The 25,638-nt window shown below is 54.1% G+C and overlaps 1 protein-coding gene across 1 annotated transcript in view; it reads right to left on the bottom strand.

Annotated features, from left to right (window-relative positions):
* Positions 1-25,411, bottom strand: part of LOC122704837 (immunoglobulin superfamily DCC subclass member 4) — a 39,934-nt gene extending 14,523 nt beyond the window's left edge. The window contains exons 1-9 of the mRNA XM_043919895.1: positions 25,165-25,411; positions 14,754-15,104; positions 13,858-13,999; positions 7,175-7,311; positions 5,825-5,965; positions 2,673-2,828; positions 1,549-1,962; positions 891-1,055; positions 219-356 (exon numbers count right to left, since the gene is read on the bottom strand). Coding sequence (XP_043775830.1) covers positions 219-356; positions 891-1,055; positions 1,549-1,962; positions 2,673-2,828; positions 5,825-5,965; positions 7,175-7,311; positions 13,858-13,999; positions 14,754-15,104; positions 25,165-25,234 — 1,714 coding nt within the window. The 5' untranslated portion in view covers positions 25,235-25,411. The remainder of the gene's footprint in view (positions 1-218; positions 357-890; positions 1,056-1,548; positions 1,963-2,672; positions 2,829-5,824; positions 5,966-7,174; positions 7,312-13,857; positions 14,000-14,753; positions 15,105-25,164) is intronic.
* Positions 25,412-25,638: the final 227 nt, after the last annotated feature.

Genomic DNA, 25,638 nt, shown 5'->3' with positions numbered 1-25,638 from the left:
TCGCAGACAAGGAGCCTGTGGTAGCGACTGTCGGATGACGCACCACAGTGGTGCGAAGGTGAGGCTAGCCCCCAGCCCTACCCCTGTCTTGAGCGAGCCCTCTGACTGAGCCTTCCCTTCCACTCCTGCCCTCCCAACCCCCAGCCCCCCGTCCCCTTTTCTAGGTTCACCTTGCCCCACCCCACCAGCCGCTCTCACTGATTCCTGCCCCCACTCACCTTCCTTTCCCAAACCGTACTCTATCTTGTACTTCACCACCTGCCCGTTGCTCAGGCCGGGAGGCAGGGGCAGCCACGCCACCCTGATGTCCGAGGGGTTGGGGCTGGACAGGGAGAGCTGGGGCGCTGCACTGGGGGCTGAGACAGAAGAACATCAGCGTGAGTTCTGCTCCACCGACGTGGAAGGTGAGGCCCAGGAGCGGTCAGAGACTTGCCCAGGTCACACGGCAAGTCAGAAGGAGGCCCAGGACCAGGATCTGAGGGAGGAAAGGGAGCCTCTCAGGGGAGCCCCAAGCTGGAGAGGATGGGACAGCCTTCCCGGGACATGCCCCCAGCACAGTCTTCTACATCCAGCGGACTGTCACTGGCTCCTGTCTGACTGGATGGTACCTGGGTGCAGCGGAGAAGGGCCACCTGATTACAGGCAGTCATGAAACCTGGGCTCAAGCTGCAGCTGCACTATTGACCTTGGGCAAGTCACTCACTTTCTGGGCCTCAGTTTCCCCAACTGTAAATTAGGGAGATGAACCCTTGCCCACTCCTTTATAGGGCACAAAAGATGGCACAAGGCAGGTAAAAGTGCCTTGGCATAGGAGTAAGGAGAAACTAAGCTACCATCCTCCGGGAATTCCCTGGGCCCCCAGGTGCCCACAGGAGGTGCAGAGGCCCTACCATCATCCAGAGTGTGGACCAGTGCTGGGGAGGAGGTACGGCTGGCCCCCAGCTGCGAGTAGGCCACCACGTAGAACTCGTAGTCTGTGTTGGGTTCCAGGTCTCGAACCTGTAGCTCAGTGGTGTCATTGTTCACTGCAAACTGGTATTCCACGTTGTCCACGCCTGAGTGGGTTAGGGGACAAAGTGTCTGTCACAGGGCCACCACCAGAGGCTTCCCTGCTTGAAGCTGTCTATGGATCCTTCATGTTGTCCAGTCCCCGGAATAGCCTCTTTCTAGCTAAATCATTCCAGATAATCTGAGTAGGAGCATATAAACTCCCCTGACTTCTAGTCCCACTGTATTAGTTCCTCCCACTAGTTATGAAGTCTTTTCTATCGTGTAACTGAAGTGACTCCTGATGCAATTAACAAGCTGGCTCCAGGAATGCCAAGGCATTTTCCCTGGGAGTAGTATCCTCTAACTACTCTTTTAAACTGTGGCTGAAGGGGAAATGCGCTAACCCATATCTACACACAGGTCTCCCACCCCATCCCATCCTATCCCCAAAGGCAACACTTCAACCATCCAGGCTGTGCCGCGTCCCTTCCCCCGCCCCCCGAAGGCACCCCCTGCAGTAGGTCTTCGCTGGGGTGTCTTAGCACCGGGCAGACGCACCCCGTGCCTTCTGGTAGTGAAGGGAGAAGCCAATGATCTGCTCGCTGTGGAGCTCGGGCCGCTCCCAGGCCACCAGCACGGCGGAGCTGCTTAGCGGCGTGGCGGTGACCCGCGTGGGGGCGCTGGGGAGCCCCTCGCGCACCACGACCGCCAGCGGCGCCGCGGCGCACGCCGTTCCCGCGCCGTTCTCGGCCACGCACTGGTAGTAGCCGGCGTCCTGCAGGCGGATCTGCGTGATGACCAGGCTGCCGCCGCCGCCCTGCACCTTGACGCGCCCGTTGGGCCTCAGCGGCGCCCCGTCGTGCAGCCAGCGCAGCCACGGCCGCGGCTCGCCGGACGCGCGGCACACGAAGCGCGCGGTGCTGGCCCGCGTCCGCGACAGCGCCTCCGGCGCCTGAGAGATGACTGGAGCGGCTGGGGGACCGGAGGGGGACGCTGACTGCGCGCTCCCGCCGCTAGAGGCCTGCCCCCGCCTCCAAATACCCAAGGGATTCCCGCAGCCCCTCACTCATTCTCACCTCTCCCTGATTCACCCGTCCCCCCAGAATACCCTCAGCAGCGCAGCTCTAGCTCACTTCCTCTTTCTACACCGGCCCTACATTGACCATTCTCTCCAGGCCTCCTCGGCCTCCCCAAATACCCTGGCTTCTCCAGGATCTAACCCTTCTCCCGCACTTATTCCGTCTCCCCTACCTCCCAGGACCCCACACCTATCAGATGTACCCCCCCCCCGCAATAACCTCACTCTCATCCCTCCCCACGTTACCCGGGTCCCACCCAGACCCTCTCCAATAACCCAAGCAATGCCCTTTATCACCCCTCTCCTCTTCCTCAACTCCATCCTCCAATCTCCTCCCACACTTGTCTCCTCTAATTACCTAGTCTGTCCCCTCCAAGGTACCCCACCCCCTTACGAAGGACTCCTCCCCAGGTGCTGGGCTCCTGCCCCCCTCAACCTTCTCTTCCCTATTCATTCTCCACCACCGCCTCTGACATGCCCACTTGTCCGTTTTCCCACTTCCTATTCCTCTTTCGCTCAGCCCCAGCTAACCCGCCCCAATGCAGTCTCCCCCTGCACCGGCTCCCCGGTCTTATGGCCCTTCTCACCCTCCACCCCTCCTCACCCAGCACGCGGAGCTCGGCGGCTGCGGTGGCGAAGTCCCGCGTGCGGGGCTTGTTAGCTCTGCAGACGTAGACGCCAGAGTGGCGGGGCTGCGCGCTGTGGATGAGTAGGTTGGTGCGGCCCAGGACGATGACATCGGTGGAGATGGGCTTCCCGTCTGCGGGAGGAGGGAGAGTGCTGGAGCGGGGAGCTGCCGGCTGCCCCTCCATCCACTCTCCGGGCCTCGGACCTCGGGTGGGGGCGCCCTCTCCACCCGGGTTAAGAGAACCTGAGTCTCTGGTTGGGATCTCAGTTCCTCCACTTGCTAGACCAATGATCCCCTCTGAGCCCTAGTGTCTCTCTCTGTAAAATGGGGGGATAGTCCCTCGCTGGAAGGGCTGTTCTGAGGGTGGAACCAGTAAGGTCTGTGAGACTGGCCCACACAATGCAGGCACATCAATAGGTACTCTGAACACTACTCAGTTACAATTATTACCATTCCTGTTAAATTCATTTCTCTCAAGGACACCTTCCCGCCATATGATCTCAGCCCAGGGCTATGATGAAGATATGGCTGGGAAGGTCTGCACCATAACCAGAGACCTGAATACCTGAGACTTATTTTGATGTGAAGTGAGAATCATTTTGAAAGTCCTTGCCTTACAGTCAGGAGTTGAAATGCAAACCGCCGAGAAATAAAAAAAAAAAACTATTCTACAATCACAAAACCAAAGAAATGCACGTCAAAACACAGATGTTCATTTTCACCTATTAAAGTGGGAAAGTTTTTAAAGACAGTACGTTGCAATGCCTGAGAAAGGGTAAATGCAGATAGGGCTACACAGGGGCTCCAGCTTGACCCTGAAGCCAGGATTCCACTTGTGGGCACCCTGTAGTGGGGAGCTGTTAACAGTGCTGACCACCTGTGTTAACTCTAACAGTGGGAAAGACTTCAAAAAGTAAATTCTGGCTATACTCAAATGATGGACTCTCAGTTATTAAAATTATTTTTTGAAAAACCTTTTAAAAGATGGACAGGGAATCCCCTAGCAGTCCAGTAGGTAGGACTCTGAGCTTCCACTGTAGGAGATACGGGTTCAATCCCTGGTCAAGGAACGAAGATCCCACAATCAGCATGGTGTGGCCAAAAATAAATAAAATAAAGATGGGGAGATACTTATGGTAGACTGTTGAATGAAAACAAGACTTGGAACTGTAAATACAGCATGCTTTTATTTGGGGGGGGGGGGAATATACATGTGCATAGAAAAAAACTCTGGAAGAAAACACACTCATATGTTAGCAATTTAATCTCTGAGTGGTGGGATGTTTACTGTTTCTGCTTTTCCTTAGTTTTCTATAATGAACATGTACAACTTTTGCCATCAGAAGAAAACAAAACAAAACAAAAAAGCCATGCCCCTCCCCTGACTTAGTGGAGTTGTTGTATTGTGTGAGTCGCTCAGTTGTGTCCGACTCTTTGCAACCCCATGGACTGTAACCCACCAGGCTCCTCTGTCCATGGGATTCTCCAGGCAACAATACTGGAGTGGGTTGCCACTTCCTTCTCCAGACTTAGTGGAGTAAGTTACTGGAAAAGGAACAGCGCCCAGGGTCAGGAGTGAAGCCAGTCTCTGTCTTCTAAGATTGCTACTAGCAGAGTTTCTCCAAGTGAAATCCCAGAACCACAGTGCCCAGACCCTCTAGGACAGCAATTCTCAAATCCCCACTGTGCAAACAAATCACAGAATCACAAGAGACCTGGTTAAGATGCTGCAGAGGCATCAGGCACCCTAGATTCTGCATTTCTAACTTTGCCCAAGAGGTAGGTAAAGACCACACTTTCAGTAGAAGGACCTTAGGAACTTGTTAAACATTAAGAATCCGGGGTCATGATCCTTCAGGCGTGAAGGGAGGGAGTCTGCAGTTTGAAGAAGCTCCCTGGGTCATCCTGATGCCTGGTCAGGATTTGAGAAACACTAATGATAGAACTGGGAGACATCACAGGCTTACCCCAATAATACTAACAGGGTCCTGCTGGCCTAGGATTCCCCCTAACTAGGCAAGTGTCATGAGTCCAGTGAGGTTGGGTAGGTCAGGGAGGCACAGATAACCAGCACCGTTCTTTCTCATCAGCTCGGTGGGGGTACACAGTCATCTTGGGTTATTATTTTTCTTTAAACTCTATGTAGTCATCATTATATAGTCTTGAATGTGAGATACAAACTTACAAAAAGGGGATTGTGGGGTCATGGACTGAACCGGGGAAGAAGGGTAAAGAGAGCTGGATTTAAGACTTACTTCTGCCAGCAACTTGGGACATGTCACTTCTTGTTGACAAATGGCAACAAGTAATCCTTGCTTTTCTTCCATACAGGGCTGTAGGGGGTGGTGTACCGGAAAAGGAACAGGCTCTAAAGTTTGGGTCCTGGCTTTCCACCTGCCTTTCTGAGCTTTAGTTTCCTCATCTGCCCACCAGAAATAACAGCCCTGGCCCTTAACTTCTTCCAACAGCTCTAGGAGGCTCCGGCAGGAGGGTGGGTTTCGTGCTCAGCAGACTACAAGGGGATGTTGGCCAGGCGCTCTCATCACCCTGACAGCATCTTCTGTAATGCAGCCCCACTTGGCACTCATCACTTGCTGCCTGATATCATCAAGTCTCTCTTCATGGATATGCGTTTATCTCCCTTACACAGACTGGGAGATCAGAGCACAGGGGCCCCATCTCTCTCACCTGGGTCTTTCACTCACTGTGCCCAGCGTGAAGCCAGGCACACAAAGGCCACAGCAGACTGGGTGGGCCAGGAGGGGCTGTGTAGTTAGGCCAGCAGAGAGTCCAAGTGCGACCTGACTCACTGGGCCCGCACTCAGTTGTAAGGACTGGAAACAAAGAAGGTGGAGAACAAAGCCCAGTGCCCACCCCCGAGAAAGGCCTCAAGAGTGGTTTTGTGAGTGGCAGATTGAGCGGGCTTCATAAAGGAAACTTGCTATACAGATTGATTCCTTTGGTCCAGGCTCCTCTACCCACACTCCACCCTGGGACAGAAGTTAGTTCCTACCACACCAAAGGTTGGTGACCATACTGTGGTCACCCTTCTAGACCCTTGACTTGGGGATGTGTGCAATGCCACCCCCTTCCTCTCCCATGCCCTCAGATCCCTTCCCTCCACTTACCCTGTCGGACCCAGGACACAAAAGGGGTGGGGTCAGCCGAGGCCACACACTCCATCACCACACTCTGGCCAGACACCACGGTGGTATTCTCCGGGGCTGCCACGATGACCACGTCCTGCCCCCCTGCGGATGCCAGGGACCCTGGAGAGAGGTAGCCTTACCATCAGGCATCTTCACATTCAGCCCCTTACCTGATGCTCACAGTCACCTGGTGAGACAGGCGGGGCAGCCAGGGTTCCGTCGGATAGATGGGAAAGCAGAGCTGGGACAGGAACTCAGAGGTCTTTCTCTGGGAGCCAGAGAGGAATAACCGGGCCCCAACACAGCACCCCCATTCTTCCTGCTGGATGGAACCCACCCTCAAGGCAGAGAACCAGCAGAGTCAAGAGTAGACTTGCAGTCTGGACTTGAAGTCAAGAGTTGGAGTTTCCAGTTCTGGCAAGTCTCTTCTCTGGAGCGCCTCAGTTCCCATGTGGGAAAGGCAGGGGACGGGCTCGAGTTTCTGCCAGCTTGGTGGCACCCGGAGCACCCAATTCCTGCCAAGTTCTCAGCATGACCCCGGGGCCCTGGGTCAGCATGATAAATACCCGGTTTGTCCAGCAGGTGGAGGCAGAGACCCCGGGCACTGAAGGGGCAGCAAACCAGACTCAGCTCATCAGCTAAGCCCCAGGAAGTAGGGTGGGAGTGAAAGTGGACGGGATGAGAGGGCGATGGGAAGAGATGAGCGGAGGGGTGAGGGTCCAGGGGAGCTGCCTTGGCAAAGGAAGGCAAGATAGAGGCCTTTGCGGGAGGCCTGAAGTGAGATCTACCGAACAGCTGCCAGGCACCAGGCACTTCCCGTTCCTATCTCAGCGACTCTCACCACCTCCCCCAGCTGGACATTTGATAAGGAGCCCAGGGTCACACAGATGGTGAGCAGAGAAGCCAGGATTCAAACCAGGTTGTCCTGACCCCAAAGCCTGTGTCCTTTCTACCGCGTCACTCTGGACGGGAGATTTTCAGAGAAATGCAAAGAACAGTCCCAGACCATTAGGAGCCAGACGCACAGCAAGCAGCAGGGGCGGCTCCCCCAGGGCAGGAGCAGGCACGCACCCTCTCCACAGACACCTCACCCCCCTGCACCCGCACCCAGCCCTGGACACTCCACCCACGGACACAGTCTCAGCAGGAAGGGAGCCCTGGACCAGGCGTCTTGGGTTCCTGCCCCAAGTGCTATCTCTGACTTGGGTGGCACGGCCTTCTTTGGGCTTCATGGCCTCATCTGTCACCTATTTGAAGGCAGGTCTTGGACCATTGAGGCCCCTCCCAGCTCCGAGCTGGCTGACTGCCCCACCCGGCCAGCCGCCTTACCTCTGTGGGCCACGCGGAGCAGGGCCTCCTGGCTGAAGCGCTGGCGTGCTGAGTTGGTGGCCACACAGCGATAGGAGCCTGCGTCGCCCTCCTGTACATCCAGGATCTGGAGGACCCCGTTGGGAAGGGTGATGAGCCTTGGGAAGGGACAGAGGGTACCTGTGAGGCGGACAGGAGCTCCACAGGGAGGGTGGCGGTGCCCCCACTGTCCTGAGCCCACCCCCCCCTCCTTCCTGAAACACCTACTGTGGCTGACTACAAGCTCACTGGTAATAAATGCAAATTAAAACCACAAGATACTGGAACTTCCCTGGTGGTCCAGTGGCTAAGGATCCGCCTTCCAATGCGGGGGACCTGGGTTCTGCGCCTGGTCAGAGAACTAAGATCCCACATGTCACGGGGTAACTAAGCCTGCGCTCTCCAACTACCGAGCCCACACTCTCGGGGCCTGCAAGCCACAACTATGCTGCAACTAAGACCCAACACAGCCAAATAAGTATTTTATCAAACCTGCACGCACCTTTTAGACCCAGGAACATCACTGCAAGGACTTCATCCCACAGGTACACACATACACAAAACGTATGTTTAACAATGTTCACCCCAACCCTGTCTACCATAGCGAAAGACTGGCAACAATCCAAGTGTCCATCTGTAGGGTGGGAACTAGCTAAACTGGTTTGGGTACATTCATAGAATGGAATGCTAGGCAGCTGTTAAAAGGAGGCAGCTCCTTGTGTGCTGATACAAGACCATCTCCAAAATATGTACGGTACAGAACAGTGTGTGGAGGACATGTACACTTATATGCTTTTGCACAGAATGTTCCTGGTCATAGTGGTTGTCTTGGGAGGGGACCTGTGATCCGGGGAGCTCTCAGTAGGAGACTTTATTTTCATTAAATAACCTTCTGAAAAGTTTGAATTTGTTTACCTACTGCCTGTATTACCTTCTCTCTCTGATAAAAATCCCTTCTAGTCACATGATCTCAATCTGAACCTTGAAACAAGCCTAAGAGATAGAAGGGATCATAGCCTTCATTTTATTGGTGACAAAACCAAGTCTTGGAGGGAGGAGGGTATTTTTCCAAGGTCCCACAGTTAAAGCAGAGTTAAAATTGGAACCCACATCTCCTGGTGCCAGATCCCATGTTCTTTCCATCTGCCTGTCTTAGCAGCCATTAGATGGCTAACAACGCCAGTGGAAGGGATGTGGTCCCAGCAATGCCCCCGCCCACCAGTACATTACTGAGGAGGGGCAGGATGGATGAGGGTGGTGTTGTCTGCCCTTTTGGTGAGGGCTGGAAAGCAATCTGGGCTAGAAGAGCCCAGAGATCTTGCTTAGAGACAGTGCAATCCCAGGCAGAGAAGTGTCCATGGGGGCCTGGGTGGTGGGAAGCAGAATGGGCTCTGGCCCCAGCAGGGAGGGAGTGGGTCTTCCTGAATCTTCTAGCTGTGATCTCTGCAGGGTCAGCTCGAGGGTGAGAGTTCTAGTTTCTCACTGTGGATGCAGGCTAGGCCAAGGTCAGGGAGGGAATGGGGCAGCTGTGCATGCGAAGATCCCTTGGCTCGTGGGGAAAGCAGGGTATGAGAAAATTTAAACACAGGAGAAAAGCACGAGCTCAAGGGTATTGGGAGAGAACTCTGGCCATAAGCCTAGAAATCTGCTGTGGCCCAAAGACTTAGAACAAAAACATAAACCTTCATCACTCCTTCCCTCACCCCACAGGCAGACTCAACTCTGCCCCCAGAGTCTTATCCTCAGCTCCAAGAGCTGCCTGCAGCAGTGCTGGGGCCAGCAGGGGAGAGGTGATGAGGAGGCGCAGGGTGTCTAGAGCTAAATCCTGGGCCGGGGCCCAGCTTGCCACCACGGAGAGTTCTATGGGAAAGACAAGGACCCATTTAGAAAACAAAGCCCCCACCCCCATCCCGGTCTCCTCCACCTTATATTCTTTAAGACCTTTCCTCCTTCCTCAGTCTCAATAGCTGCCCACACGTCCTGACCCCAAAGGTTCCCGGTCTTTCCAGGGAAATGTTGCTCCAGGTATCCAAGAGTTTCCCTGGTGGCTCAGTGGTAAAGAATCCGCCTGCCAATGCAGAAGACACGGGTTTGGTCTCTGGGTCGGGAAGATCCCCAGGAGGAGGAAATGGCAACACACTCCAGTATTCTTGCCTGGGAAATCCCAGACAGAGGAACCTGGAGGGCTACAGTCTGTGGGGTCGCAAAACACACAACTTAGTGACTAAACAACAAAAACAACAATCCAAGAGCTAATACCTCCTTTGACAAGTAATACTGCCTTAATTATGTGTTGAATGAATCAGTGAACAGAGGAATGGATACCTTTCCTTGGGTGTGGTGCTTTTGCTGCATTTGCTACAGCCAAAGAAGTGAGATGGAACCACTTTTAATGTTCATTTAATATCTTTTCTGCTTTGTTAAAAATGTGGTTTCCAAAGCTCTGTCCTTGGAAGGATGTCCAAGACACAGTGGTTAGTTGGGGGGGAGGGGAAATCACAAAACAGTGTTTACGAAGCAATGCTATTTTTGGAAAATAGATAAATGATATGCTAGGATATGCGCAGAAAAAGTCAAGGGTGGTAAAACTCACGTCATTCGTGGAGGTTTTCTCAGCAAGGGGGATTACTGGGGGGCTCTTCTTTGTTCTGTTTTTAAATTTCTTAGTTACAGTGAACATTTATTTATTAGTTTGGGAATATAACACTTAAGAAAATTTAAATGGAAAAAAGCATGTGCCCTTGTACACTTTGTTTTGTAACTCCTGGCTCTGGAATAAAAGCAGCTGTGGCATAGTGGAGAGAATTGATTCCAATATATGTGATTTTTAGCAAGTGACATCCAGTGTCCAGGCCTCAGACTTCTCATCTGAAAAACGGGCTTCATAATTCCTACCTATTTCACACCCCTGACCCTGTCAATGTGTTTTAAGCTCACATAAGATCATGGTACTAGCTATCTGTGGTCAGTTTGTAGGTGACTATTTCTCCTTTAAGTTAGTATATTTTATAGTTTTAAAATGACTTCAAATAAAATAGCTACTTATAGAATGAAAGCAACCTCTATCTAAACGGGAGGGACCATTCTCTTTCCAAGCCTTAGCCTGCTTCCTGTACCTGCAAAAGGACACTTGACCCCCAGGATTCAAGAGCAGAGAAGAAATGACAGAGCTGTTCTGAATTTCCTGAGGGCCAAGGCACCCCACCCAGCGCCCTTCTGAGAGCCAGCCCAGGAAAAGGGGCAGGAGCTGAGGGTCACACGAGGCTGACACAAGAGGGACCCTGGGAGACGGGCAGGGCAGAGGACTGGACCGGGATCCTGCAGGAGTTAAATCCATTCTTTTAAAGTGTGAGTACAGCAGATCCTCTGGAGAAGGAAATGGCAACCCACTCCAGGATTCTTGCTTGGAGAATCCCACGGACAGGTGAGCCTGGCAGGCTACAGTCCATAGGGTCGCAAAGACTCGGACATGACTGAAGCGACGTAGCACGCACACGCATAAGTTACAAAAGAGAGAGTCGATTTGAAGAAATGTATAAAGTGAGTGATTGAATAAATGGCTTAGGGATGGCCAAGATTATGACAAGAGTTTGTGAACGCCTGTGATTTGGGAAACGCTGCTCTTGGTGATTATTGGTTCCCACGGAAGAAAAACGATCCCCTCTCATTAGAAATTAGTGTTAAGTATCAGGCAATTGCCTTAGGGTCTAGACTTCGCCATCAGTGCCCAAAATATGCATACAGACCCTGACAGAGTGTGCTTATTAACTGCACATGTGCACAGCCTACACCTGGGCATATGGTCTCCTTCAAACCTCTGAGCTGAGTTTATGAATAGCATATTTGTACATGAACTCTATCTGGGCATGTGTAAAAATACATACCTTGGGCATAATCAAGTTGCTGTTTTAGGTATTTCTTTATCCCCCACCCCACACACAATGTGCTGGGACATATGAGCCTGGCTTATTTATAGATGAGGATCAATTTTCAGAGGACTTGGGGGCAAACACTTCCAGAGTCCAGGAACTGGCAGCTCCAGCCTCCTGGGAGAGGCCTAACTAGATGGCGGGAGGTGCGGGAACTCCTCTGTTTGTGGAGAAACACTGAGGAAGTAACTTCTCTACTCTGAGCATAACTGGGTCCATCTCTAAGCCCACCTACAACAGGAGCTTCTTCAGACCCTGCGGTTTCCCAACCCCAACCACCAAATCATCCACCCCAGGGCTCCAACGTCAGATACTCTTGGCAGCAGCTGTGTGACCTGAGGCAAGTGACTTGTGTCTCTGATCCTCAGCTCCCTCCTTTCACAATTCAAAGAGTATCTGCCACAGCCACACAGACAGACCTGGAAGGGGGTTCTGAATGCATTAAGTGAAAAAAAAAAAAGCAGAAATTGCAACATAATCCCATTTTCGTTTTCTATAAAAAAGACTGAATAAAAATACCCAGTATAGATAATCCAAAATTTTTAATATTTATAAACATATAGGGGAAAAGTCCTGAGGATAGACATCAAAACTAACAGAGGCTTTCCATGGGTGGTTAAGAAGATGAGTCATTTTTGTTTCTTCTTCTCTGTTTATATGAATTTGAAAAATGGATCTAATAGGAATATAAACAAAGTAAATAGAGAAAAATGTGAAAAAATAAGAAACCCTTAGCTTGAAGGATGACGGGAGGGATTAAGTGAGAAAACACCGCTCTCATGAAGCAGAGCCTCTTGTGACTTTTAACGCGGGGAGAGTTTTCTGCCCTCGCCCACCTCTCACTTGATTCTCACCCAGCAACTACCTGGAAGCGTCCACCCTCACAGTGACAAGCACCACATGTGGAAGGCACAGAACTTAAAATGTCAGTGCTGGGAAGGCTGGGTTAGCAATCCCAAGGTCCCCTCCCTAGAATGCTCATTCTTGGGATATTAGAAGGGCATGACAACCCACTCCAGTATTCTTGCCTAGAGAACCCTATGGACAGAGGAACCTGGCAGGCTACAGTCCATGGATTAGCAAAGAGTTGAACACAACTCAGCCACTGACACTATTGAGCAAATGACTCTAAGAGGTGGTTAAACAAGTTAAACAGGTTTCTCAGCACGGGGCTTCTCAGGGGACTTGTCAACTCCAAGAGGGAGATTTATAGGCACTTTCCTGGTCTTATTTGACCATGGAATACTTTTTTTTTTTCCTCCCAAGAATCATCTTTAGAGACTATTTTCTAAAAGAATCTCACTTTGGAAACCACGATCAAGTCCAACCCATTGGACCAGTGGGGCTGACTGATCACCAGAATCACAGGATCACTTACATCTTGACTTCTCACCCTTCTTCCTCCCTTCCAACTGTTGCAGAGATGTGGCCTGTGGCTTTTCTATCTAGAAGTTTCTCTCACACTTTCACCCCTACTGAGACATGGGCAAAAGTCAGAGGAGCTGGGCCAACTCAATACTCTGAAGACAGGTTAGTTCCAGGGCAGAGAGATCTGGAAACCAGTATTTCTGAGCCTGAGATATCTCACCTCAACTGGGAGAGGAGAGAGTGGGCTGGTAACTACAGCCAGAGAGACGCATGGAAAGGAGGGCAGGGCAGCTGGGAAAGGCCTTTGGAGAAACCTTTCCAAAACGTAAGAATCCGTGGGGTGGGACTTCCCTGGTGGCACAGTGGTTAAGAATCCACCTGCCAACGCAGAGGATACAGGTTCGATCCCTGGTCCAGGAAGATTCCACATGCCTCAGAGCAACTAAGCTCATGTGCTGCAACTACTGAACCTGGGAGCCGCAACTGCTGTAACCAGGATGCTAAAGAGCCTGTGCCCTCAGCCACAAAAGAAGCCTCCAAAATAAGAAACCCACGTGCCGCAACCAGACAGCAGCCCCGGCTCATCACAAATAGAGAAAGCCCACATGCAGCAACAAAGACCCAGTGCATCGATCAAAAAAGAATCTATGGGGTGGCAGCCAAGTCACGAGACCAATTCCAAGCCCAGGGATGCAAACCAGCCTCATGCCTTCTGGACATGCTCTGTGTACGTTTGGGCCTTCCCAGGAAGCCACAGGAGCAATCAGGGCCTGGGTCTAGCCTCTGCTTCTCCTCTGCCCTAGACACCATTCCCTGGGATTGCTCCATTGCTTTTATGGGAAGAGAGGAGGGTGAAACAGAAAAGACCCCCACAATCCAGTTATCAGATGTTGCACCCCACTGGATGGAACTGAGGGAAGAAGAGAAATTATGTATCTAGGGTAGAAACTTCAGAGGAACATGCAAAAGGAAACCCTCCCAGCAGCCTCCTGGCCCTGAGCAAACAACAAACATGCAGCCAATGCCTCACTGTGTGGCCTGGATAAAACACAGCTCCTCTCTGGCCCTTGGTCTCCGCCTCGATAAAACAAGTGGTTGGGCTACATATGCTCTGAAGTACTTGATCACTGCTCTTTACCCAAGCCCCATAGCTTGGTAGGTGGCTTTTCGCCCAGGGAGCAAACACCTCCGGCCTGATTTCTCTTTGGGACCAGAAATGAGCTGAGCATCCGGTGGTGGCTGGCTCCTAAGTCAGTTTGGGCCAATGCAGCCACCTTGACTCTAAGGACCCCAGTTTCCAAGAACGTCGCAGAGCCCAACCTACCTGCCCTCCGGGACCCACTCCCCACTCCCCTACAGGACACTCACCGAGGCTCCTCAGGCAGCGTCACCTGGTCCTTCTCCCACGTGATGACGGGTGCTGGTACTCCTTCGATCTGGCACTGGAAGCGAGCGGTCCCGTTCTCCTCCACAGTCTGCGACTCTGGGTGCAGGGAGAAGCCTGCGAGGGCTGGGGGTGAGAACAGTGAGGAACACAGCGACAGGAGAGGGACACGAGAGAGCAGGCCACGGCGAGCACGGACGGCGAAATGCACACACGCACACGGACACAGAGGGGCCCAGGGCGAGCACGGGCGGCGAAACGCACACACGCACACGGACACAGAGGGGCCCAGGGCGAGCACGGACGGCGAAATGCACACACGCACACGGACACAGTGGGGCCCACGGCGACAGACACCCGGGCAGAGAAAATGCAGCGCGACGGAGACAGGCAGTCCAAGGATAAGTGCTGATGACCGGTCAGAGGAGTCCCCCGGCCTTCCTTATGTCAGACGACAGTGTCTCCTCTGGCCTCAAAATTACTTCATGGTGATCTATGCCTCCTAAGAGCCCCCGCTCAAGGGGTGGCTGGGCAGTGCAGCTCGGCTCCACACACTCCGCCTGCTATGGGCCTGGGGAGCACCTTTGTGCTCCTGACACTCTTACAAGCCTCTCCGGTAGGCTTCCTGGAGGAAAGGACAAGTCTAGACTCTCAAAGCCACAGGGAAGGAAAAAGAGGAGCAGCAGAAGAGTGGGGAAGAAGTGAGACTATTGAACGGTGAGACAGATAATAGCAGGAAGGGACCCGCTGAGCAGGGCAGGAGGCAGGGAAAGGGGGCGTGGCTCAGAGACAAGCCTTTGTGCAAGTAACTAGTGGCGGATCCCAGTTCCCACACCCCACGTCGTGTGGGTCTCAGCTCAGCCCCAGATGTAGCACTTACTGGCGAGCTTGACCACTGCAGCCTGGCTGGCCATCACCCCGAGGGGGCCATGGGCCAGGCAGGAATAGCTGCCCTCAATGACCTCTGAAGCCCCAGGGTCTGCCTCGTCAGCGCCATCTACTGTTGGCAGCTGGGACAGCCATAGGGAGCCATTGGGCAGCAGGCGAAGGTGCTCGTGCTGAGGGAGGGTGCCTCCATCCTTGCTCCACGTGACGCTGGTGGGGGGTCCGGTGGCAGCCGCCCCCAGACTGCAGTCCAGCACCAGGGCTTGCTCTGGGCCCAGGATTACTTGCAGCGGCCCTGCTCCACAGCTCAGCGACACGGTCGTCTCCTGGGGCAACGGCTGCTCCCCTGCATAGAGGAGGGACACCAGGGCCATCAGAGCGTGTCCTTCTACATCCCACAGCCTCCAGCTCCTGAGTCACATGCACCAGGGTTGGGGACAAACCTCGGAGAAAGAGGCTCATGAGGAAACCTGTGTTTGGACCCCAGCTCTGCCTCTGACTGTGATCTTGGGCCAATGGCTGAGCTTCGTGCCCGTCGTGCCCGCCCCTCAGCCCCATTCAACTGCCTCATCCACAAAGTAACACAGTTCTTGGCAAAAAAGTGGACGCAACTCAAATGCCCAATCACCTGTGTGTGCGTGCGTGCTAAGTCGCTTCAGTCGTGTTCAACTCTGTGAGACTCTATGGCCCACCAGACTCCTCTGTCCATGGGGATTCTCCAGGCAAGAACACTGGGATGGGTTGCCATGCCCTCCTCCAGGGGGATCTTCCCAGCCCAAGGATCAAACCTGAGTCTCATGCCTCCTGCACTGGCAGGCGGATTCTTTACCTCTAGCACTACCTGGGAAGCCCAATCACTTGATGAATGGATAAATATATTACTCAGCTATCAAAAGAAATGCAGTACTGACATTTGCCTCAGAGCACTTCATGCAAAGTCAAAGAAGCCAGTTATGAAACGCCACATATTGTATAATGTGATCTCATTTCTATGAAATGTCCAGAATAGGCACATCCATAGAGACAAGACCATAAATTCATGGTTGCCAGGGACTGGGGAGAGCGAAGAATGAACAGAGATGGCTAAGGGATCTAAGGTTTCTTTTTTGGGTGCTGAAAATGTTTCTAGAATTAGATAGTGGTGATGGTTGCATGACTTTGTGAATAAACTTAACCCACTGATTTGTCCCCTTTAAATGGTGAATTTTGTGGCATGTGAATTGCCCCTCAATTTCAAAAGACACAGTCATTCGTTCTTCAAAAGGCTGCCGTGAGCGGTCAGTGAGATGCTGTGTGGTGAGGGAGAGCGGCACAGTGGCTGACCTGGCCCAGCAATGTCATTCCCTCGCCTGGAGTCCTGCAGATCGCCTCAAGCGTGGTTGTCCAGCCCACTTCTGCTGCAGCGACCGCAAGAATTAAGCTCTCCTCCCCGCAGCCGATTCCTCCAGAGCCGCACAGTAAGCCAGCACAGAACCCAGGCCCCCGACCCTCTGCAGACGCCCCGGGAGAGCCCGCAGCTCCAACACCACCCTGGCCGCAAAGGTGGACAGTTGGAGGAAGGGAGCAGGAGGTGAAGCAGCAGGACAACAGAGGCAGGGAATGCCATCCTGGGTCAAGGCAAAAACACCCAAATGCCAATGTTTATCATTTTAAGCAACATCTCAGCCAGGCCAGTAACCATTATTCACAGGGAAATGGTTGGTTCTCCCCGTTGTATCTCCCGCAAGGTTGGCCTGCTGCCTCCTTGTCCCATAGACGCTCCAAGGCTGAAGGTCCCCTTGTATCCTCTGGCCTGACACCTTGCTTAAAGGCACCACGGTGTGTCTGAGAGTGAGTCAGGGACAGAGGTGAGGACCATACTCATTACCAGGCAGGCCAGGGCTGACAGAGCCCCGTCAGGGGCATGCAGAAAGCACAACGGTGAAGCACACAGGTGACCCTCAGTTCTAGACCTGGACCTGTCACAGTCTAGCTGTGTGGCCTTGGGAGTTTCTTGCCCACCCCCCACCCCCCCGGCTCTTGTTTACTCAAACGTAGCAGGTGATGGCTGAGATTCGACCACGGCAGCATTATTCAGTGACCCGGACACACCCATCCCTAAACTGACGTAGAGAACCATCTAGCTGTGCTGTGATTCAGCACACACACGACTCGTGTCCGACTCTTTGCGACCCCATGGACTGTAGCCCACCAGGCTCCTGGGTCCCTGGAAGTTTTCAGACAAGAATACTGGAGTGGGTTGCCAAGACCTCTTCCAGGGCATCTTCTCGACCCAGGGATCGAACCTGTGCCTTCTGTATCTCCTGCATTGTAGGCGGATTCTTTACTCATTGAGCCATCTGGGAAGCCTGGATCATCTAGACACACACAAAAAACTATAGATAGCTTTCACACCTAAACAGGTGCACACGAATCTCTGCTACACTCATCAACACCTAGACACATATATGCCAGCACTTAAAGCCCTGAATCGGATCAAGACTGAGGGAGGAGTCCTGACAGGTTGAGATACGGAGGCCGGGGCAGGAGCCAGGACACCGCAGTGGGAAGACAGGCAGACAGAGAGGGTCTGAACGGGCCTCTCTGCCTTTCTTAAAGGCACCTCCAACTACACAACTGGCTTCAGCAGTTCTAGGGGTGCAGCCAGGAGAAGGCAGCACTTGCCCTCACCTTGTTTCCAGGCAAACTGGGGAAGGAAACCACCCAGGGCACCTGATCCTGGGGCAGAAGATCAAGGTTCCAATCATGCTTCCACCTATCAGCTATGTGACAAGCCACTTCACCTCTCTGGGCCTCAGTTTCCACATCTGTAAAATGAAGGTGATACTACGGAGCCTGTGAGGATTAAACCAGATGATGGAGGGCAGGGCGCCAGTGCAAAGCCTAACAGGCATCAGTCAAGGAATGGGAACTCATTCTTTAGAGGCACTTCATAAACTGGAGATCTCACTGGTGGCTCAGATGGTAAAGAATCTGCCTGCAATGCAGGAAACCCAGGTTCGATCCCTGGCGTGGGAAGATCCCCTGGGGAAGGGAATGGCAGCCCACTCCAGTATTCTTGCCTGGAGAATTCCAGGGACAGAGGAGCCTGGTGGGCTACAGTCCATGGGGTTGCAAAGAGTTGGACACGGCTGAACGACTAATACTTTGACTTCATAAACTGGAAGGGGATGTACAAATGCAAATCACTATTCTCAACATCCAGTCCCTTGTCCATCTGAGGCCCTAGATTCTGATGCAAACGCAGTGGGGGCAAGGCCAGCCTGGGCTCTCAGCCCAGCGGCTTCCATTCCAGACGCCACCGAGCAGTCGGTTTGAGTTTCAGGGGAGAAAAGCCCCACATGACTCGAATCCCTGAGCCCTCCGGCAGCCCAGCCTCCCTGCCCCCCAAAGCATGTCGGAGGCTTGGAAAATCCCCCGCCGTGGTGAACAAACAATGTGAACAGTTGGGGCCCAGAGCAGCTGCTGGGTCTGTCAGCAGCCTGGGCTCGGGCGGGCAGGATGGCGGCCAGAGGGGCCGTGGCTGGCTGGGGAGTCCAGAGAAGGCTCCAATTCCTTCCTGAATATTCATGGATCAGCAGATGTCTGGCTGCCCCACCTCAGAGGAGCTCAGCACCCAGCAAGGCCAGGCGGCAGGGGAAACCAACAGGGATGTAGATGTGGGGAGAACTCGGGGTTCCCGGGGGATACAGGGCTATGCCAGGAGTTCAGGTCAGCTCACATTAATGGAAATGTGTGCAGAGCCCGAGACTGCTCATTTTACAGACGGGGAAACTGAGGCCCAACAGGGGAGGATCTCACCTCTCTGGGAGACAGTCTGGGGAAATTATCCTTCTTGGACATCCCAGGGGTGAACCCAGCATCAAGGAGAGAGCTGCTCCCGAATAAGAGGAGGTTCTCTCTGCCTCAGGGCCCAGCCCAACTTCTGTGCCCAGGACACGTGCATCCTTAGGGGCTCAGCTCAGGTGCCACATCCTTCCATGAAGCTGCCCCTGTCCCCTCCAAGGAAGGTTCTTCCTGGGTCTCACAGCATGGAGCCACTCAGAGGTCCCTTACCCATCCTTCCTCTTGCCTAAGACGAACCACGGGATGTGGTGGGACCAGCCTTGGCCTAGAGTCAGAGTCTAGGCGCATCGTGTGTTGTATGACCTTGGGTCGGTTTTCCTCCTTTCAGGTTCCGTTTCCCTAGTTTTAAACTAAAGAGCTGCCACTGTTCTCATTTTCACCAAAATTCTCCCAGCAGTAGAGGAAAGCAGACTCAGGAGGCTTGCTGACCACCTGAAATCCTTTTATTTTGAAACCTCTGGCCTATTTTGCATGCTATTCTGTTACACAGAAGTGTTTGCTTTCATGTAAGTGTGGCTCCTACACCACCAAATCTTTCTGCATAAGTGATGCTCTGGAGAGTATTTGCCCAGTGGTTTCATGGCCCCCCCTTTCCCACCACCCCCAGCCCCTCCCGCGAGCACTTCTCAGCCCTCCCTCTCAGGCCAGGGCGGACAAACTGGACACTTGCTGTGGCCAGCTTTCTGCCTCAAGGGGGTCTCCGTCTCCCACAAGCCCTTCTCCTTGCTCTCCCGGGTGGGGAGGGGGGACCCTGCTTGAGACACAGAGCTTCTATGCTCAGAAGCCCCAGGACCATCTCTCAGTCTCCTTTTTCTGGCATTATTTTACCCGCTTGCAGGATAAATTAGATTTCCTGAGGCCAATTAGGACCCAGACAGAAAGGAGATTCGCTGCTGAGCCCTGGGGCCAGCTCTGCGCTGTTCTGCAGGATCTGTGGGGGCCTGGCATAGGCCAGGGTTCCGTTCTCCAGTGGACTCTCAGAAAAGAGGATGGGGGGCCTGGGGGGAAGAAGGGGGACAAAGCCGAGATGCCGCCTTTGTTAAGGCAAGAACTTGCCACAAACATCAATGCCTTGTCATTTTTGAATTTCAAGGCCCAGCAGATTTATAACTTGTTTTCAGTCTACAAGGGCAATTCTCCACGACACCATCACCACTCTTTCCCAGGAGACACAAGTCAGTATCTCCCAGAAACCTCCTTCCCCACTCCCCCACCGTGGCCACCTCCCATACCACACGCTCAGCCCCTCCCACAACAGCTGGAAGGAGAGCTTGGGACGGTTGCCTGGGACACGAGGAAGGCAGCATTCCCTTCATCTGTGATCCTGCGGAGTCAGGCTCGGCCCCAGCAGGCTTGACAGCAAAGCCACACTCGGCTTGACTTGCCCACCTCCTGCTTCCTGTCACACCGAGTCCCCACCAGGCCAAACCACTTCCTGTTCTCTGAAAGCACCGCTGCTACTCTCCCCCCAGTAGCTGGGCCAGCCCAGGGTCTGACTGCCACGCCGCTCCTTTTTCTGCCCCATAGGACCCTGGGTACCTGGGTCATTGCAGTTAGCATGGCAGATTTCTGACTTGCCTATCTCCCCAGCAGGGCAACAAGTTTGAGATTATCATCCTGGTCAGCCTTCCCTAGGACCTAAAACACTGTCTGGCACACAGCAGGAGCTCAATAAATAGTCCTTGAACAGACGAGAGGACATGCGGAGACACACTCAAAAGACCAAGACACAGAGCCCCTTTTGCTTTTCCAAACATCCATTTCCTTATCTGGAAAAATTATAGGAACTCCCTTCAGGGCTGGGGATGATGTGAATAATACATGTGGGAAAATGCCTAGCATAGTATGCGGCACCTGTGAGATAACCAACAAAATGCTGAAAATGCACCAAGGCAGGGAATTCCCTGGCGGTCCAGGGGTTAGGACTCTGTGCTTTCACTGCCGTGGGCCAGAGTTTCATCCCTGATCAAGGAACTAAGGACTAAGATCGTGCAAGCTGTCAGGTGCAGCCAAAAAAAAAAAAAAAAACCCCTAAGCCCTAAGACAGGACAGCAAACTCACATTCAAAGAAATTTTGTACTTAAACATTAACCAGGACTGGGGAGCTCATTACTCTGCTGCTATATGGAAGGCCTGATTAAAAATACCTTCCTTAAAAAAAAAATAAAAATAAATAAATAAAAATACCTTCCTGTGTGCCCACCTTTGTCTCTCTTATGCCCCATTCATTTGCCAGAGCTCCAAGCATGTGCAAGGTAAGCGAGCCCCTTATGGAGCCTTCCAGAAGTCTTGACTCTGCACCAGCTTGCGTGTTCAGGTTTGTACCTGAGAGACGGCTTCCTGAGCCTCTGCTTCCCAACCCCAGGGACCCCACAGCCCCTCAAATCCAGAAGATGCCTCAGCAGTGAGGCAGTAGTAGCTGGCAGCCCAGCCAGCCCCAAGCACAAGGATTCCGTTTCTTTGCATGGCAGGCCCAGATCATCCTCTCTCTGGTTTTCTTCTCTCCCCCCAGCTGCCATCCCCCATCTCTGACCAGGCTGCAGCTGGGGTCCTCCCCCATCAGAGCCACTCTTTCTCTTCCTCCCCTGTGACCCGGGGAGCTGGGAGCCCCTAGGCCTGCTTGGCAATAACATCTGTTCTGCATCTGGAATTCTGTGTCAAGTCTGGTTCCTGCACCTCAGAAAGAGTGGAGGCAGAACAGGAGGCAGTGGGTGGGGGTGGGTGGGGAAGAGTGGATTCCAGGGCCCAGGCCCAGACACACGAAGTGAGGGGGGCTAAGCCCCAAGTTGCTGATAACTTCTCATGTGAGGGGGAGGGGTGAAGAGAGACTGAACTCCGGTTAATGTGTACTGAAACCCGGGAAGGTATGGCTACTCCAATAGCCAGGAGATTGGTTATGGTCCCAGTTCAGTCTCCATGTAACTGGGAAGTCATTCAGTTTTCTCAACTGCAAAATGAGTTCATGCTAAAATTATTTCTAAGTTCTCCTTAGTGCTGCCCTTTGAAGACTCATTGTGAGATTAATCAACTTGAAATTTATGATTAACTGAGCCATGAAAATACATACAAGATCAATGAAGGTTTAACTGGATTGTTTAGATTCACTATTAATAGAGATTATGTTTGGGACTTGCTGGCAGTCCAGTGGTTAATATGTCCTGTTCCAATGTCAGTGGTATGGGAGCTAAGATTCCACATTCCTCTTGGCCAAAAAGACAAAATACAGACCGGAAACAATACTGTAACAAACTCAATAAAGACATTTTTTAAAAATGGTCCACATCAAAATAAAAAAATCTTGAAAAAAAATAGAGACTGTGTTTGACCTAGTTCCTAACCCCCAAGATGAGGTCAGAAAGGGCCACCCCAACACTCCAACTGACTGAGGTTGGCCTCCGAGCCTCTGGACTGAGAAAAGGATGGGAGGTGGGAGTTTCCTGGTGAGAAGAAAGCAACTCACCTATACTTACAGCCCTCCTTCTACTGACCGCTTGCATCACCACCCCCTAAATCCTGCTTGGGCATAAGGGAGAGCCCCACTTCTCGCTTGTGGTGAAAACAGAGCACTGGGCATCCCACCACCACTCCCAGGTAGGATCCCATTCACATCAACATCTCCCCAGTTCCCAACCCCTGACCAGAAGTGTGCTGGAGAGACGGGCAGTCACACTCTTGACTCCAACATGTCAAGGTGGCTGAAGTGTCTACTATTTTTTACTTCTCCCTCCCTCACTCTCTACAAACTCCCTCAAACTATCATGCTAATTCTACCTCCTAAATATCTCTAGAATCCAGCTACTTGGCCATTCCAATTGCCACTACTTTAGTTACCACCACCCTCTCTTCTGGATTACTACCACAGTCTCCCAAGAAGTTGCAGCTTCCTGCCTCCGACCCATGCAATCATTCTCTACCTCGGTTGGAGTGAGTTGATGCAAAACAGATCTCAAAACCCTCCAGGGTTTCCCTGATGCTCTGGTGGTTAAGAATCTGCCCTGCAATGCAGGGGACACCAGTTCCATCCCTGGTTCAGAAAGATCCCACATGCCAAGGGGCCACAACTACTGAGTCTGCGCGCTGGAGCCAGCGAGCTGCAACTACTGAGTCCACATGCCAAGAGAAGAGCCCACATGCTCCACAACAAGAGAAGCCCTGGCAGTGAGAAGCCCACACACAACAGCTAGAGAAGAGCCCCCAACCTCCGGAACTAGAGAAAGCCCACAAGCAGCAAGGAAGACCCAGGGCGTCCAAAAATAAGTAAATATTTAAAAAGAAAAACAAACAAACAAAACCCCAAGGACTCATTTGGGCTCTCAGGCCAGAAACCTTGGTGGGGCTTATAAGCCCCTTCATGAGTTGGATCCAGCTCCATTTTCAGCCTTCTCTTTTTGACACTCTGTGGCCCCTGGCCCATTCCTCCCTAACCTGCCCCACCCTCATGCCTTGCACTCTAAACTCCAGCCAAACTTAGCTTCATTCGATGGTCTAAAGAAAGTCACTTCTGAGCGTTTGCACGTGCAGTTCTCTCTGCAAAACTCTCCCCACCATCGCTCTCCTGCGGTGCTAACTGACCCTCTGCGCAGAGCTCTAGTATTCACTACTTCCTGAAGGAAGCCTCTGCTGAGTACCTGTCAGTCTCCTCCTTATTTACTATATCCAGGCACCGGTCACATGCTAGCCAAAACGAGTACTCAGTAAATATTTGTTGAATGAATGAATAAATGACCTCCATCCAGATGGGGCTGGCTAGTCCGAACTCTAGCCTGGGGAGTGTCCCCAGGACTGAGATTTGCACACTCGAAGGATTTAGCACTGTGAACCGGCAGCGCCGCAGCTTCAGCCAAGCATACTGCTGCCAAGGGAGTCCCAGCTCGGCCTTGTGCACCCGGAGCCGGGAGAGGCCAGGTCTCCGAGGCAAACAGCCCCCGGCGGGAGGCCTCACCGCTACTCCATAATGCTCGATCGAGTGCAGTTCCCGGCCCTGACTCCGCTTGGCTGGATGATCCCGACCCCGGTCGGGAGCTCTGAGAAGAGGGTGGGCACAACTCTCCGTTAATCCCTTGGCCTCCAGAAGCACAGCCGCCTCTCTGGCACTTCCCCGCCCCCCACCTGACAACCCCAGACGCCCCCACTACCCTGGCCCGGCGGCCGGGACCCCGCCCCCAGGCGGCCCCCTGCCGGGCCGCAGTCGGGTCTGAAGAGGGGCGTGTCTTTGTAGGGAGCGAGGGGGTCCGAGTAGTTCCCGATACTTTCCCACCCGCTGTTTGGGTTTCCTGGAGAAGGGCCGGGGCGGGCCAGGCGGAGGCTCCTTCCCCCCTCCGCCGTCCCTGCCTCCCTCCCACGTGGCCTGGCTGAGTCTCTCTGGAAAGCCGCAGCAGCTGGAGAGAAATCCCCCTCCCCACCCCCACCGCCAAGTCCCTCCCCGACTAGCCCCGGACACATCCTCAGCTCCCCGCTCGGCAGGGGAGGCGAGGACTAGGGAACAAAGCGGGCGGCCCATCCCCCTCCCCCGCGCTCCCAACCACCTTCCCCCTGGGCCGCCCCCGAAACGCACACAGGACCGAGAGGGAGCGGGCCGGGGTGGGAAAAGGCTCCCTTAAGCATAGACACTTGGGACTTCGTCACCCCATCCCCAGCCCTTTCTCCAGCTAGGACAACTCTGGAGAGTTACCTACCCCCAATGCGCACTGTGCTGGGGGGCTGGAGGAGGCCTTGCTGACCTCGTCAACGCTCCTCAGATGTGTCCCTGGGGCAGAAGTGACATGCGTCCCATCCCGACAGCGAGTACTGGACTCGTCCACGAAAGCAACTGGTTCCTGCCCCCTCCCCCAGCCTACTCCGGGCCTCGGGTTTGGGGGGGAGGCCACAGGCCCCCGCTCCCCCTCACAACCAGCCTCAGGGACCACACCCACTGGACAAAGTTGAGTATTTTATCACAACTATCCCCAGTCAATCCGGAATCTCCTACTCCTGTCCCCCCACCAAGGGCAAGGACACTCCCCAAAAGCCAAGGCCAAATATTAGCTCAGTGCCATGAACACAATTACACACAATCTCAACACACAAATGGAGGTGTAGACACACACCCCTCCTCTCTCACACTCCCAACCCGGAGACGCGCGAGTACACGGCAGTACCCGCCCCGCACAGACCACCGGCAACGCAGCCACTGCCAGCGATGCCACGCAGCGATCGGCCACGCACTGCGGACCTGTGCGCCCGGCAGAAGCCCCCTCCCCACCCTCTGCGCGCGCGCGCGCGCGCGCACACACACACACACACACACACACACACACACACACACACTCGTACACTCACTCCGGACTCCGCAAACCGAGGACATACACACCCCCTACGGACAAGTACGCGCCGCGAACGCCACCCGCCGCGGCTCGCGGACCCCGGAGCGCAGGCATCACTGGCACAAGGGCGCGCAGCCGGCGCCGCACGGTCCCCATTCGCTCGGGACTCGGGGCGCGGCGGCCCCACAGCCCCGCGCAACCCGGGGCGCACAGTCACCCCGCAGGCGCTCCCGCAGCTGCCTGGGCGCCCGCCCTTACCGCGCGCGGTCAGCAGGCAGAAGGTCAGCGCGATGAGCCCGCTGCCGCGGCCAGCGGCCCCCCGCGACATGGGGCCGGGCCCGGGCTGCCGCCGCCGCCGCCGCCTCCCCGCGCCTCGGCCGCCGCCGCCGCCGCCGCCGCCGGGGGAGGGCGCGCCGGGCGTCAGTGGCCCGGGGAGGCGCGGCGCCGCGGGCGGGGGCGCGGCCTCGGGGGCCCGGGCCTGAGCGGGGGCCGGCGCGGGGGCCGGGGCTGCTGCCGCCTCGCCCGCCCCTCCATCGCCATCTTGGGCGAGCCGCCCAGGCGGGGGCGCCAGGCGAGCGCGGCCGGTCGAGCCCCGCCAGGGACCCTGGCCCCGTGCTGTGACCTGCGCCTCGCGGGTGCTCCGCCCTGCTGGGGTCTGCGCGCGTGTGCCTCGCCGGCTGCGGGTCGCCATGGGCCCCCCCATTTGGACAATTGGTTTCTGGGTCTGTTTGT

Source organism: Cervus elaphus, chromosome 12, assembly GCF_910594005.1.
Source record: "Cervus elaphus chromosome 12, mCerEla1.1, whole genome shotgun sequence".
NCBI lineage: Eukaryota > Metazoa > Chordata > Mammalia > Artiodactyla > Cervidae > Cervus > Cervus elaphus.
The sequence above is the reverse complement of the archived record's forward strand: the minus strand, read 5'-3'. Positions and strand labels throughout refer to the sequence as shown.